General features: G+C 49.5%; 2 protein-coding genes across 2 annotated transcripts; both read left to right on the forward strand.

Annotated features, from left to right (window-relative positions):
- Positions 1-4,347: 4,347 nt before the first annotated feature.
- Positions 4,348-8,404, forward strand: LOC306955741 (keratin, type I cytoskeletal 19; the record flags this gene model as incomplete). The annotated part of the gene is made up of 8 exons (XM_079547101.1): positions 4,348-4,794; positions 6,019-6,101; positions 6,418-6,574; positions 6,822-6,983; positions 7,134-7,259; positions 7,362-7,582; positions 7,850-7,878; positions 8,373-8,404. 8 exons carry the CDS (start codon positions 4,348-4,350, stop codon positions 8,402-8,404), a joined length of 1,257 nt encoding a protein of 418 aa, XP_079403227.1.
- Positions 8,405-11,537: 3,133 nt separating this feature from the next.
- On the forward strand, positions 11,538-15,586 carry LOC306955738 (keratin, type I cytoskeletal 19-like; the record flags this gene model as incomplete). The annotated part of the gene is made up of 8 exons (XM_079547098.1): positions 11,538-12,077; positions 12,384-12,466; positions 12,868-13,024; positions 13,439-13,600; positions 13,723-13,848; positions 13,983-14,203; positions 14,978-15,003; positions 15,519-15,586. 8 exons carry the CDS (start codon positions 11,538-11,540, stop codon positions 15,584-15,586), a joined length of 1,383 nt encoding a protein of 460 aa, XP_079403224.1.

Genomic DNA, 15,586 nt, shown 5'->3' on the forward strand with positions numbered 1-15,586 from the left:
AGCAGGTATTTCCATTGGCTTCATTCGGTGGTGCTGGGCTGCCCAACACACGAGATGGCTGACACAGACCTCAGCGTTCCATTGAGAGAGGATTTAAAGCCAAATGAATCTCCTGGAATGTTATCTTAGATTCGGGTGGGGTGAGACTGAGACAAACCTGCACTTAGAAAACTAGCAACAGAAATAATAGTATTTAAACATGAATAAAAAATAATATAAACATATGAACACAAATGCACACAGGTATGAATGTGTCCTGCAAACATTTTACAGATGGGAACCAGACACAGCCGTGCTCCCTCTACGTGACACTGCTCCTCTCCATCAGGCAGCACCTCCCCCCGTGGCTGTGGGCACTCGGCAGCATGGGGCGGCCACAGCCTGGCTGCTTTGGGCAGCAGCCTCGAAGTTGCCTTGGAGAAGAGTCTCCAGCCCCGTCACACCATGCTGAGATCTACCAGCAGATAACAGGTTAAAGGAAATGTAAAAATACATCCAGAACTTGTCTTTCACGTGCCAGGGCTGAGGGTCCCAGCCAGGCCTACCTTCAGGCACCTACATTTCCCTTCACCAAACCATTCCTTCTCTACAAAAGACAGAGGGTTGAGGAGGCTGCTCTTATCTGTCCTCTTTAAACACCAGCAGCTGTGCCTGCCTGTGCCCAGACCTGCTGCTGCAGCACACAAACATTCCTATCTCGGAATCTCTTGGCGCCCTGTGCAGCAATGTGAGCTGTGAGCATCTGGGAAAAAGGCCCTAGAAATGATTGATGAGGGGAGAGAGAAGCCAGGAGGGTGAGAGCTGCTCCCCGAGCACCAGGACGGCCTGCAGATCAGCTCTCATCGGGTTTGGCTCTTCCCAAAGGGAAGTTCCAAAAAAAAAAAAAAAAAGGAGAAAAGTGTGTGTCTGAATTAAAGAGGTTCAACTGCTTTGTGCCTGTGGCTTCTAAAGGGAGAGGACACCCACAGTGGTGATCCAAGCAAATGCAGCACAGGATCAGTGGGGCAGGGCAGCGCAGCTTCAATAATAAGAAAATACAAAGTTTGAACCTGTGGGTACAAAAGAGTCAGGAAGGTGGAAGTGTGCAGGGGCTCCTGGGGTGGGAGCAGCACCGGCAATGCAAGCACTGCAAGAGCAGCAGGTGAGAATGAGGTACGTGCCAGTGTTACTCAAGGGCAATAAAACTGGTTTATATCAACGTTCATAAAAATGCCTTGAAAAAACATTTACAATTGCACAGAGCAGCAGCAATAGGAAAGCAGAACAGAGACAGATAAAGCAAACGCATGAGCCTGGTGAAGGCTGCTCCCCATGCTGTGCTTATCGGTGATAAGCTGCAGATAAAGGCCATTCCTGGGCTGTCCCACCCTTCTGTGTGCTGCAGAAGAGTCGACTGTACAGCCAGCTAAGATCACAGTAGTGGGAGAAACAAAGGCCTGCACTCAATGGTAACAGCACCTTCTTCCTCAAGCAAATAATTTGCCACACTGAAGGCTTTTCCAGGCATTTAAATGTGTTATCACCTGAAGGGAGCCCCAGCAAAAGCAAACACGTGCAGCCACAGAGCTACAAAGGATGTGGAGCTAAAAGACAAATCCAAACCCCACTGGAAACTCAGAACACAGTTTTCCTAGGAATGCTGCCCGAGGTGCCCTGCTGCTGTCCAGGCGCTTGCCATTCACTGGGAGCTACAAAGAAGATGGAATAGTTGCGCCATTGCGCACTGCCTCCCAAGCTTTTCCCCTCCTGACAATTCCAGATGGAATTCCAAATTATTAAGAAGAACTCATTGGGAGTTTTCCCCACCTATCTGAAGAAAATGTAGCCTGATTGCAGCTAATTAGCAGTATTCTCAACATATACAGTGATTGCTGCTTTTTACTCGGGAGGTTCTGAGGGAATGCAGGGCCTTCCAACCCCAACTTCTATGAAGTAGACCATGAAGAACTGTGCAAAATCATACATGTGCCTTCTATTTTGCAGAAATCCAAAACACGCTGCCTTGGGGACTTAATGAGGGAACCTGGGGATGCCCAGAGGGAAGGATGCTCCTTTCTCCATGCTGCAGGACACCGAGGGGAACACTACAGGGCTTTTTCTTCTTTCCGCTTCTCCCATTTCTGCTCAGGGAAGGAAAGTGCACCAGTTGTGTTCTTTATGCTCTAACTGTCAACTCCAGCATTTAACAGTAAAGTAACTGTTCTCCGTCAGTCCCTTCTGCCCCCATGCAAACAGCTTCCCAGGCTGTCAGTGCTCCTGATGGGAGCTGGAACCTGCTGGGCAGCATTCCCCCACCCAGGGCTGAATAAAACATTCAGATCTGCAGAAGGGCTGTCCTCTGCCTCGGGGCAGGCTGCACAACACAAAAGAACCCAGCTGTCATGCCCCCAGGCTGCAGAACCATAGATAACATGCATGGCCCCCAAACTGCACAAATCTGCTGATATATTCTGTGCTGAGTCGCTGCAGAACTCTGCTCTGATACATCAGGTGCAGAGAAGCCTGCAAGTTGCTTCTACAGGACAGGACTCCCTCTCATCTGAGGATACAGGTCATCTACCTGTACGCAAGCAGGATATGAGTCAGCCTCAAGGCCACACGTTCACAATAAAGTACATTCAACACAAATGACTGAATTCTTGTCAACTGGGAACCCAACCTCATAAATTACAGCAGAAAATGATGTATAAATGGGAAAAAAGGACAGATCAATCCATACGAATGATGAGTTGTGAAACGCTGAAGCTGGTGGATGGTCAGAAGCTGCAAGGAAGGCTGTAAGGCCGACTCCACGGGGCTGCTGCACAGCTCCTTGGCCAGCTTCCAGCTCGTGTGTTTATTCTTTAACACTCCCTGTATTTGCCCTGCAGTTTGACTTCTCTCTCTGGACCAAGTGGGGAAAGCACTGATGTGTGCTTAGTGCATTTTTAAGGCAAAAAAAGAGCAGACTTGCCCTCATGAGTATGCATTTCATTTGGCTTATCTCTACCTCATTGTCTCGGTTCTACACGGGTTGTTCAAACACAGCCCACACCTGGCACTCCCAGAGCTTTGGAAGCAGCTGCAGGACGCAGAGCTCGGCCCTTGCCCGGCTGCTGCCACTGCTGCTCTCTGCATCCCTCCTCACAGCAGCACCTCAGCGGCCCGGAGGTTTGGAGGGAAGGAGGGCTGGTGGGGAAAGAAAGAGAACAGCAGGATGAGATGGGAGAGCCGCTCGCTGCTGGGGATGCTTGCAGTGATAAAACACCATTGCTTTTGAAAATTCACCTTGGAGAATTGGATTTAAGCACTGGAGAAGTAACATTTTCATTACTGTCAGAGCCCAGAAGGCGATGTGATTATGTTTCTTCTGTTTACTTCCCTCTTTGATGGTAGCAAAAGGACTGAATGTATAATTAGGCCTTTGTTTCTGTTGTTGCTGGCTCCCCAGGTAACACCCAGGGAAGTTCAATGTCCTCTCCTACAAACACTTGAAAAGGATTCTTGTTTCTGTACAAAAATAGAGACTCCTTCACACACGACGCATTCTGTCAGATCCTCCATTTTACTGTTGGCCCAAAAGGAAATGAGACCAAAGAAACAAACTTAAGATTTGTAACAGAACAGAATAATTCAGTCGGTTCATCAGTTCGTGGATCCAGCCCAACTGCCTGAGCACATCAGGGCTAAGGAAACGCCAGCCTTATCACTGAGGGCAGTGACCAATGCCTCTCCACCACCACCATCCACAGGGAATCCATGGATCCACCTCCCCAGGAAGGCTGCCCAGCATGAAATTGTTCCTTCTGAAAGGATTTTTTCTGAGGGAAAGAAGGCAAAACGCTGGTAGGACCCTGCTGTGCTAAGGCATTGTTCACCATGGGGGCTCCTTTCAGGCTCTGTTATCAGCCTGCAGTAACTGATTTAATCACTCCGTATTTTAACTTTCCTGAGGCTGCAGAAGCAAGTTGCTGTGTGACTTCGCTGGGGACGCAGCACAGGCTGCAGGGGGGCTGCGTGCTGCCAGCCCTGCTGCTCCCAGCACACAAACTGCAACCAGGTCGATGGAGCAGCAGCTCCCCCCAATCCCACCTTCCTCCTCATAGCCCTGGGGGAGGGAATCGGCTCCTCGCGTGAAGGTATTTGGGAATGAAACCCAGCTCCCTTCTCTGCAACTGACCAATGAGAGGAATTCCTGTGTTGGCAGAGGGTTTACGGCCGATAAATTCCACGGGTCTCAGATAACACATTCTGGAGACAACTCCCATTGTCACAGGCATAAAAGAGCCGGGCTGGGGGAAAGGAGCACACATTCCTGCTTCAGGATCACAAACCGCAGCTCGCTTCAGGTCCCTGGCATTTCTCCCCATGGCGACTTACAGCTTCAGGCAAAGCTCCTCCGTGGCTGGGGGACCCGGCGGCCGCTCGCTCCGTTTGGGGGGGGGGTCCTTCAGGGCTCCGAGCATCCATGGGGGATCCGGTGGCAGGGGTGTGTCAGTGTCTTCCGCCAGATTTGTCTCTTCTGGCCTAGGAAGCGGCCTGGGCGGTGGATATGGAGGCGCCTTCAGCAGCGGCTTTGGTGCGGGCTTCGGGGGGGGCTGGGGCTCTGGGGATGGTCTGCTGTCAGGGAATGAAAAGACGACGATGCAAAACCTGAACGACCGCCTTGCGTCCTACCTGGACAAAGTGCGCGCGCTGGAAGAGGCCAACGCAGAGCTTGAAACTAAGATCCGTGAATGGTACCTAAAACAAGGACCGGGCCCTGCCCGAGACTACAGCCCTTATTACAAGGCTATTGAAGACCTCCGAGACCAGGTAGGTGGTTGTATTTTCTAAGAGGCACCTTAGAAGGAAGCGTAAAAACCCAAAGAGAAAAACTCCCTAGGAAAGGAGCCAGAAGGCCGTGAGGTCTGTGAAAAGGAGGAAGATGAGAACACAATCATTGGTCGGGGCAGGGAGAGAAATGTGCAGTACGAAATCATCCATGATTTGAAGCGTTAGCAGGGAGAAAGCACAGCACAGCTCAGCGCAGACACCCCAGCGTTAGGAATTAGCAGACATAAAAGAATCGATCCCATCTATAATGCAGGCTGTGTCCCAGCAGCCGATGGGCAGCTGATGTCAGATTTCTCAGGAGACGCGCGCCCTGGAGCACACACCTGGAAGCTGGCTGCACTGTGCAAACAAATGGAAGAAAACTTTAGGGTCATTTCTCACCGTTCAGTTTGTGGCCACTCCCACGGGGTTCATTTTCCCTTTGTCGTAAGACGTTCTCACTGAGCTCCAGAAAAGACAGAACTGGGAATCAGATTTTCACCTTTTGGCATTCTTTTTCCTCCCGTCTTTTCTTCCCTTTTGTTAGAGAAGATGTTCCTACTGTTTTTGCATATGACCTTTTAAGTTTTGAAAGCAGCAGGCAAAAAAGACACATTTTCTAATTAAAAATTAAAAGGGATTACTGCTAAGGAACATTTCCTTCGCAGCATTTCATGATTGATTATCAGAGTTAGTAAACACTAACCTGGTTATTGTAAGGGAAATAACGTGCTCAAAGGCTTTACAAATGCAGTACGAACCACCATTGCTCACAATACACAAACATGGCATTTATTTTGCAATCACACAGGCCTTGCAGTCACTGCCCTGTTAAGAAAACACGCAGACAGAACGAGTTCTGCCCAGAACCGCACTGTGCTTCCTCTGCTTTTCACCAGGAAGCTCTGGTTGTGCCTCACAACCACAGCAGCTCCCACTGACCGGCCTCTCCCTCACACTGCAGGGATTCCAGCTTAAAGCCCTTCATAGGACACAAGTAAGGGGACCGACCCATGGCTGACAGCAATGGCAGAAATGCTGTGATCAGTCTGTGCTGCCTATTTGCTACAGATAATCTGGTATTTTCCTACTGACACCAAACAAAATGCACTCATCTTTGGTGGAGCTACGGGTGAAACACAATCATAACTCTTCCACCTTGAGCGTAAGGAAAAGAAACAACATGCTTGTTTCACCTTAGCAATGAACTCTCGCTGATTGCAGATCCTTGCTGCCACTATTGACAACTCCAAGGTCGTCCTGCAGATTGACAACGCCAGGCTGGCTGCTGACGACTTCAGGACCAAGTGAGTAATTTCTGAAGGGGAAAAGTCTCCTGAGGAGGCAAAGGGCAGTGGCTGTGAAAAAACAAAGAACGTGTGTAAAATCTCTGTATTAGCGCTAGTTTGATCCTGTCATTGCAGCTCAGCCCTTTATGCATTGCTGAAACATCACCTATTCCACAGAAAACGCACCGTCATGTGAAATACGTGTAGAAAAGCTTAATGCTGGACAACATCTGCTATACTATAGTTCCTGCAGTTCCAGATGCATCTCTAACAAATAACACATTTCACGGTGCTCTCATCATCAGCCTGAAGGGTTCTGCTTTGCTTTTTTGAGGTTTGAGACGGAGCAGGCCCTGCGCATGAGCGTGGAGGCCGACATCAACGGGCTGCGCAGGGTGCTGGACGAGCTGACCCTGTCCAGGGCCGACCTGGAGATGCAGATCGAGAACCTGAAGGAGGAGCTGGCCTACCTGAAGAAGAACCACGAGGAGGTAAACTAAAAAACAAACAAGAAGCGTTTGGGGAGTGATGTTAGGAAAGCACTGTGAGGGGTGCCTCAGGATTGCCTTGGGCTCTCCAGTGAAAAAGAAAAGACTTCTGTGCAGAGTGGCAAATGAAAGATCCACCCTGCCGGTTTTCCAGTGCAGTCATTTAGAGCCTTGCAGAAAGAACGGATGGCTCATAATGTCCTCATTCATAACTGTACCCTCTTTTATCTTCCGCTGCTATATCAACAAGGAAATGAGTGCCCTGGGAGGACAGGTAGCCGGCCAAGTCAGTGTAGAAGTGGACTCTGCTCCAGGCATTGACCTGTCCAAGATCCTGGCTGATATGAGAGACCAGTATGAACACATGGCGGAGAAGAACAGGAAGGATGCTGAGGCCTGGTTCCACAGTAAGGTATCAAAAGCTTCATACTAAATGAATGCTAATTTTTAAATCCACAAAGGAAACGAAACGACTCTGTAACTTACACAAAACCAATCTGAAAGCCGTACGACCTCCGCTCAGAGGCCCCACGTGTCTCATGTGGCATTTTCCCATTTTCAGACTGAAGAGCTGAACCGTGAGGTGGCCATCAATACTGAGCAGCTGCAGAGCAGCAAGTCTGAGGTCACCGACCTGAGACGCACCCTGCAAGGCCTGGAGATAGAGCTGCAGTCCCAGCTCAGCATGGTATGTGAACATTTGCACTGCGTAAACGCAGACCCCTAAAATACACCCACATTCCCCTCCTGCAAGCAGCCCAGCAACCCTTCCCTCCAACTGTGCCGGCAGAAAGGCGCGCTGGAGAGCAGCCTGGCAGACACGGAAGGGCGCTACGGCGCACAGCTGGCGCAGATCCAGGCCATGATTGGCAGCATTGAGGCGCAGCTGGCTGAGCTCCGAGCTGATCTGGAGCGCCAGAACAACGAATACAAGATGCTCATGGATATCAAGACCCGGCTGGAGCAGGAGATCGCGACGTACCGGCAGCTCCTGGAGGGTCAGGAGTCCCAGTAAGTAACGGCTCGTGGCACAGAGCCTCTGTGCTTCGCCTCGTGCCGCGTGAGCGCAGCGCGGTGCTCATGTGCCACAGCATGGCAGCACACAGCTTCAGATACTTGGGGTATTCCTTCTCCTGGGACGAAAGGGAGACCAAGGAAATGAACATCTTGCTTTTGACCATGTACAAAATGATGAGAGAATCTGCTGTCGTACGTCGTTGTCTCACACAGCATGCAGTGTGTTACCTCCCCTCTCACCTCTCCTCTCTTTGCTTGCAGGTTGTTTGGCTCCCTTTCTGGATCTCCCGGTAAGGACTGTTTCTCCTCTAGGAAGCCTTTAGTAACCAAAGAAGTTTGATTTTCTAAAAAGATAAATACACACATTAAGGCAATTCTGCCCATTTCAGACTGGGCTGCTGCACTGATCTGTGCCACAGAAAAAGTCAAAGTGATGGCTCTGCCCAGAATTCAACAAGTTTTAGACATCAAAAGCTATTAGACATCAGGAAAAAATGTCAGCCTTTGCCACTGTAAAACACACAACTCATTCCCCCAGGTGGAAGGATCCGAGCAATTTCAGCCTGCCAGCTCAGGGGCATTGTACCAACATGCAAGAATGACTGGCTTTTAAAGGTCAGCTGCATTGTAAAAGTGATGCATGATTCAGGTCAATGCTATGAAGAACAAAACTTCTGAGAGCAGGGAATGACAGATGAGACACAAACTAAGCTCAGTAACTTGCAGAATGGTCTGATGTGTTCTGGTTAAGTAACCGTTGTTCTTTTTCTCCATATTATTGCAGACAAGAGAGACAAGCTGGCAGATGGAAAATAGTATGAAAGTCCCACAAATGTCATCTTCAGGATGAAGAGAAAAAAGGGAATTAAAATGCAGAGAAATCACACTAAACTGCTGGAAATTAACTGCACAGAAAATCCTTGTCTACACCAAGCTTAAGTAGATTGGTTCATTTAGCAGTGATTAATTTGCAGACTAGGTTAGGTTTTTAATTACTTCTTTCTTGTGCTGTATCTGCTCCAATAAAGATGATCCTGCAATCTCAGCTCCCGTTCTCTCACTGTGAAGTCGCTGCTGAAGCTGGGCTGCAGCCACAGGACGACGCAGCTGCTGCCCCAGCACAGCCCTCCTGGGAGCTGCAGTGGCTGTGCACCCACAGGGCTGACGGAGATGTCGGGAGATTCCAGCAAAGCTGGACAGTGTTTTGTTAGGGCGAAATGCGAAGCTGTCAGAATGGCTGCAGATACACGGGAGTGAGGGACAGGGCTGAGATTTCGTCACTCACTTTCTAGTCCAATGCACTTATCTTCAAACAGAAAAATCAAATCCTCACCCATATGCAGGTATGGGCTCTCAGGACTCTTCCAACCACCTTCTTTCTCGTATCGCTGGAAGGGTGTTCTGGCTCAAATTCCAAATGCAATCACTCTTACTTCAGGCCATCAGAAATCAGTTATTTCACTCCCAACTCCAGAGGCTTACAGCCAAGGAAACTTCTCTGGGCCCGTGCTAAAAGAAAACTGGGGCTACAGCCCAGGCCTCCAGCCCCACTCCTCAGCCCCAGCAGGGACACACGGCTCCCCAGGGTGAATCACTCCTCTCAGTGACAGCCCCTTCATCACTTCTTGGACTTGGGAGGGAATACATTCTTTCATTCATTTTTATAAGTCCTCCCAGATTAATGGAGTGTTTGCACAGCAAGGAGCAGCGCAGAGCTGCAGACCTGCTCTGTCAGGGCTGGGTAATCCTCCCCAGGTGAAGGGGCCAGAGCTGGGCTCGGCTCTGCGCTGACTCAGCTGACCCATCAGCAGCATCTGTCATGGCCTGATGCACAAGTCCCAGCTCAGCCCCTGGAAATCCAGCTCTATAGCATTTGACAGCAGCCTGACTATGAGACAACGAACTGACAGCAAAGAAAAGACAGTCCTGAGAAGCACAAATCAGCAAAGATGTGGAGGGGAGGGCAGGACGGGGCTGCAGCAGGCTGCTCTGGTGTGGCTGAATGAAAAATCCCCACAGTTTCCTGATACAGCTGACAGAGGTTTTGCCGGTTTGTGCGTTTCTTACTTTCTGATTGGAATTTGATCTCGCCTGCTGTGGGATCACTCCGTCCCACAGACCCAGCAGCCTGCACACCTCCGCACGCTGCCAAAACAGGGGGCTTAGGGAAACTTCTTTGTCTTTGGGAGACTTTGCCTCAACTCGTCCCTGAGATGCTGCCTCTCACAGATACGCACATTTGGCAGCTACACACAACTATTAATCTGCCCCAAAGCAAAACTGAAGTGCTGTGGCAGAGGTCCAAGCTCCGTTTGAAACATGTTTCCACAGCTATGAAATATCCTGCCGCTGCTGATGAGCTGAGGGCTCACGATCGGGCTGTCAGGCTGCGTATTGCTGCTGGAGTTTTGGTGCTCATTGCCTCAGAATCAGAATCACAGAATCATGGAATCGTAGGGGTTGAAGGGATCCCCAGAGATCATCGAGTCCAACCCCCACACAAAGGCTGCTCACCACGAGGGCACAACTGCACCTCACAGAAACCCTCTGCCCATACCAGCAACTGGAGCGAGCCCAGCACCCGAAAACATGCATCCTGCATGGTATGAAACCTGAAAAACTGCTAAGAAAAGCACAGCTGTTGCTGTGCTGTTTAGCAAATACAGGTTTTTCCTTCTCTGGAAGGAAAAAGGACAACTTTTTGGAAAAATGTTAGAATGTGTTCACTGCAGAGCAGAGATCAGAGGAAATTCCTCCCACCCCCAGCCTTTACTCCATGTCACAGCAGTCACCTCACCCCTCCTTCACCTGAACTGTCACCTTATGGGCAGAGAACGGCGTTCTGTCTGCAAAATCCACACTGCAGGCACACCTCTCACAGCCGTTGTCCCCACTGTCACACCCTGAGCACCAAGCAAGAAGTTCACACTGCTGAACATCGCCCAAACGTGGCTTTTTGTGCTGCTCAGCAGTTGGGTTACTGATGTACTGCCTGCCATTGTCACTCACAAATGGGTGGAATTGAAATGCACTGCGTTTGAGACTCGCTTTAAATGAAAGATCAATGTCACTTGGTAAGTGATTCTCAAACCTTGCTTTCAATAATTACTCATTTCATAGCACAGATCAGTGCTGCACATTTAATCCCACACTGAACTTTTCAGCTGAAGCTCAGCTTGTTTAGGTTTGCCAAAAGTAACAGGAACTTCATCTTCCCACATTCTTCCTTCAGTCAAACCATTTCACTCATTTCACTCTTGTTTTGCCCTTCGCACCTATTTCACAAGTTAGTGAATTAAACCAAACGGCCAGTCTCCCAGAACACAGATGGATGCCCCTCGTTCCTCACACCGTGCTGTGCTGTGTGTCTTTGCAATAGAAATTCAGATGCCAACATTTAAATACAAATTCCAAGGAAAGAACAGGGATACAAACATGGAAAATTCAATTCCAAACTTTTGCGGGGAAAAAAAAATAGAAACAAGAAATAATGGCGACGTGGACATTTCTGCACAATTTGTAATTTTCAATGAAAGTAGAATTTTACTTAACGAAACCTGCAGTCATTTATCTCCCAAGAACCGCGGTGGCTGCTGTGGATGGGGAATGGGTGCGGTTCAACTCGCTTTGTTTTTCCATTCTTGATTGTCAGAAAAGTAAACCCCGGGCTTCAGAACTGTAGCCCGAAGAAAAACACAACCTGAATCATCCCTTCAGTCTAATTAAAAGAAAAAACCCAAGCCCTAACCCCTGGGATGTACAGCCAGCTCCGCGTGTAAGGAATGTCATCATAATTGGCCTCACCTCAAGGGAGGGGAATCTTCGGAGGGAGGGCTGCGGCCCGGCTTTGTCTCTCGCGGCTATAAAAGAGGCGCCGGGGCAGCGAGGCACAACGCCTTCCTTCCCGCTCCGCACTGCGCCCACCGCCAGCTCCTGCCGAGCCGCAGCCATGACCACGTACAGCGTGCACAACTCCTTCTCCAGCGGTGCCGGGGGCTTCGGGGCTGCCGGCAGCGGCGGCTCTCGCCTTTCCTCGGTGCGGGTCGGCGGCTCCCACCGCGCCCCGAGCATCCACGGCGGCTCCGGGGGTCGCGGCGTCTCCGTGTCCTCGGCCCGCTTCGTCTCCTCCGTAGGAGGCGGCTACGGGGGGGGATCCGGCGCCGGGTTCGGCGGCGGGTTCGGAGGAGGCTACGGCGGCTTCGGTGGAGGTGCAGTCTTCGGCCTGGGCGGAGGAGCCGGCTTTGGGGGAGGCTTTGATGCCAGCTGCTCCTTTGGTGGCGGGGACGGCCTGCTTTCCGGCAATGAAAAGATTACGATGCAGAATCTGAACGACCGCCTGGCCACGTACCTGCAGAAGGTACGAGCTTTGGAAGACGCAAATGCGGAATTGGAAGTCAAAATCCGAGACTGGTACCAGAAGGAAGCGCCCACCAGCCCGGCTCGAGACTACAGTAACTACTACAAGATAATTGAAGATCTGCGAGATAAGGTATGGCGTTCATAGGATGGGCGGTTAGCAGAATGCACCGGAGTTGTGGGAGTGCACGGTTCACACCTCTGAAATCAAGTAAAACGATTAGGAAATAAATCTTGAGTTCTCCAAAGTGGAGCTCTATGTGGCTCTCAGCAAACCAACAGAAAATTGTAACCTTTCCTTCATTTAAACAGCAAACGTTGCATCGTGAAGACGAGCTGGTGTTTGCAATTAAACTGATTACAGAAGTTAACGGAACGTGGCAAAGTGTGCTCAGTTCCCAGTATTCACAGTGTTTTTCCCTGTTTTTCCTACTGTCAGATCCTTGCAGCCACTATCGACAATTCCAGAGTCGTTCTGGAGATTGACAACGCCAGGCTGGCTGCAGATGACTTCAGACTGAAGTAAGTTTGCCTGAAACACATTTGTCCTCTCTCTCCTTCTCTCCCTTTCTCAAACAGTTTCCTGAAGCGCAGAATTGCTTCTCATCTAGAAAATAAAGTTCTTCAGCCACTGAAAAAAGATGTATTTCCAAATTACAGAAAGATGCTTTCATTAATGACTTCTAATGAGAAATCCCTGGCTAAAACCGATGGCGTTTTTAGGGATTAGAACACAGTAACCAGATTACTGAGCTGTAAATGTATACAAATAAATCATGTCTGTTTTTTAGCGATGCTCTTAACTATTTTAGTGGCCTGAATCACAGGGGAAAAGAAGACAGGAACAGTCTGGGTTTTTGACTTAAGGCTCCGCTGCCTCCAAACTCGCGCTCATGCCAATGCTTGTCTCTGTAAAACTGCAGGTATGAGAACGAGCTGTTCCTGCGCCAGAGCGTGGAGGCCGACATCAACGGGCTGCGCAGGGTGCTGGACGAGCTGACCCTGTCCAGGGCCGACCTGGAGATGCAGATCGAGAGCCTGAAGGAGGAGCTGGCCTACCTGAAGAAGAACCACGAGGAGGTGAGCGCTCTTAGCAGTGCAGGGAGGAAATTGCTTCCCTTGGCATTTATCTAATAAAATCAGAATGGCAACAATAAGGAGAGAACCGTGATATTAAAAGAACCTGAAGTTGGTCCTGAGAAGCATTTATCTGATTCCAAAATGTCCAGATCCATGAGCTGCAGAGTCTCAGTCTGACATTCCTAGGGCATGTGACAGGTCACATAGAAACTACATGTAAGTCTGAGAGCGCGAGTATACAGAGAGTAGAGAAGCACATACATGGAGAGGTACAATTTGAGAAACGTTCTTATGTGTGTGCCATCTCTGATAGTTAAAGCGCCACACAGCAGTGCGTGGGCTGCTGCTGGCAGAAAGCGTGTCAGAGCGCAGCGCGTAACCTCCTGTGTGTCCCCACTCTCATTTCCCACGCAGGAAATGAAGGAGTACTCCAACCAGCTCAGCGGAACAGTCAACGTGGAGATGGACGCTGCTCCTGGCATCGACCTGACCAGGATCCTGTCGGAGATGAGGGAGCAGTACGAGGCTCTGGCTGAGAAGAACCGTAAGGATGCTGAGGCGTGGTTCCTCACTCAGGTGAGCCTATGGCAGCAAACGTCGAACCGATGCGCTGCCTCATCTCTGCTGCTGCAGCGGAAGAGATCAGCTTAAAATGTATTTTTTATGCATCTAATTTTGCAGTTGCTTTTTTCTTTCAGACTGATGAGCTGAACCGTGAAGTCGCCACCCACACCGAGCAGATACAGAGCAGCAAATCCGAGATCACGGAACTGAGACGCACGGTGCAGAGCCTGGAGATTGAGCTGCAGTCACAGATGAGCATGGTATGGAGCTGTGCCCGGCACACTGCAAGCCACAGCCAGAAACCTCCCCTGCCCCCTCCTCCCTTGCTTTGGTTTAGATTCCATCTGCGGGATGAATCCGTACGACAACCTGTTCTGATGTCTTCCTGCATTAGAAAGCTGGACTGGAAGCCAACCTGCGAGATACAGAAGGACGATACTGCGCGCAGCTGGCACAAATTCAGAACCTCATCACCGGTGTTGAGGAGCAACTGAGTGAAATCAGATGCGACATGGAGCGCCAGAACCAGGAGTACAGAATGCTGATGGACATCAAGAGCCGCCTGGAGCAGGAGATCGCCACGTACCGCCAGCTGCTGGAGACCCAGGACTCCCAGTACGTTTCTGTATACAAATCCGGTGATGGACAGATAAGGTTAATAACAGGGCACATTGTAAAGCACTAATTTGTGCTTGTTAGCTGACTCCAGATTACTAAATCACACTGATTGCATACACAGCCTGCTGAGCACTGGCAACACGGGTGCTCGGCAACATCCCCAGAGCTGCTATCACTCAAACTACATTTGCAGATCAGTTGTGCTGATAATTTGAAGCTATGTTGACTACAGTGTACTACAGAAGGCATCAGGCCCCAGACAGGTCTCACGTAATCCTCTTGCTGGGCTGGAATCACCGCCTTCAGCCTAGCATACCACTCACAAGTCTGTTCTCAGGATCTCTTTCTCTTGCTTTTCTGCACTTGTGAACAAAGGTTTGTCATCACATCACATATCACAACATTTATCATCACACACCCAGAATAGAAGAGGATAGACCACAACTGACTTTAGTAAAGTCTAACATTTACTGCCCATTTCTCGTACTGATCTACACAAGGAATTGCTTTTGATTTCTGAGAGGGAATCGGCTCCTTATGTTGTTTCTAGAGACAAATCAAGACTAAGAAGTGGCCTCACTGATGGCCACGTTTTCTTTAGAGTTCACAGCAGTGCTATTCAAAGCCCTGACGTGAGCACAAGTGCCAGCAGAGTAAGAGCCAACCTGCTGATGAAGCACTGTGAGCACTGAGCTGGGCGCACAGCGTCTCCTAAGTGTCGGTGGACAAACTCATGATGGTCATTGACCAAACTTTTCTTCTTTTCTGCAGGATGTCAGGAGTGAACCCTAAGGATGGTAAGTAAAAAATGTGACATAACGAGGGGTGGAAATGAGTTCAAGCAATAGAATTAAATAAGCCTTTTTTGCTTGGTATTTCTTCTTATTAACACAGATCATATTCTCTGCAATAATACCTTCTTTTCCATTTGGAGAGGAAAGCACTGCACTTTATCTTATCTTTTATTTTATGTGCACTTTTGACCCCAGCTTGCAAAATGATCGCACTGGCTCCTCACGTGGCTCTAAAGCACAGCAATCTCACAGAGATTCCTCAGTTCCTCCGCTGATTCATACAACCTGCAGGAGAAATCTGACATGCAGTGCGCTCTGTTTATATCTTTACCTCTCCTATTTCATAACTGGGAAGATTTACTGGATGTGGACCAGCAGGAAGAGAAGATGAGGTGCAGAGGCAGCTCCTCCTCCTCTGCTGTGTGGAAAAAAGTCAGGAAATGAGCAAACAAAGAAACATTGAGTGACTATTCTGTGCGTTCCCATACGTTTAATGATCTTTTTTTCTCCTACCACAGCTGGAAGAGCCCGTGGGGGCACAGAAGATGAGGGAAGGTCTTCCTCCATTCGTGACAGGAGACACTAA

Source organism: Tetrao urogallus, assembly GCF_951394365.1.
Source record: "Tetrao urogallus genome assembly, chromosome: 26".
NCBI lineage: Eukaryota > Metazoa > Chordata > Aves > Galliformes > Phasianidae > Tetrao > Tetrao urogallus.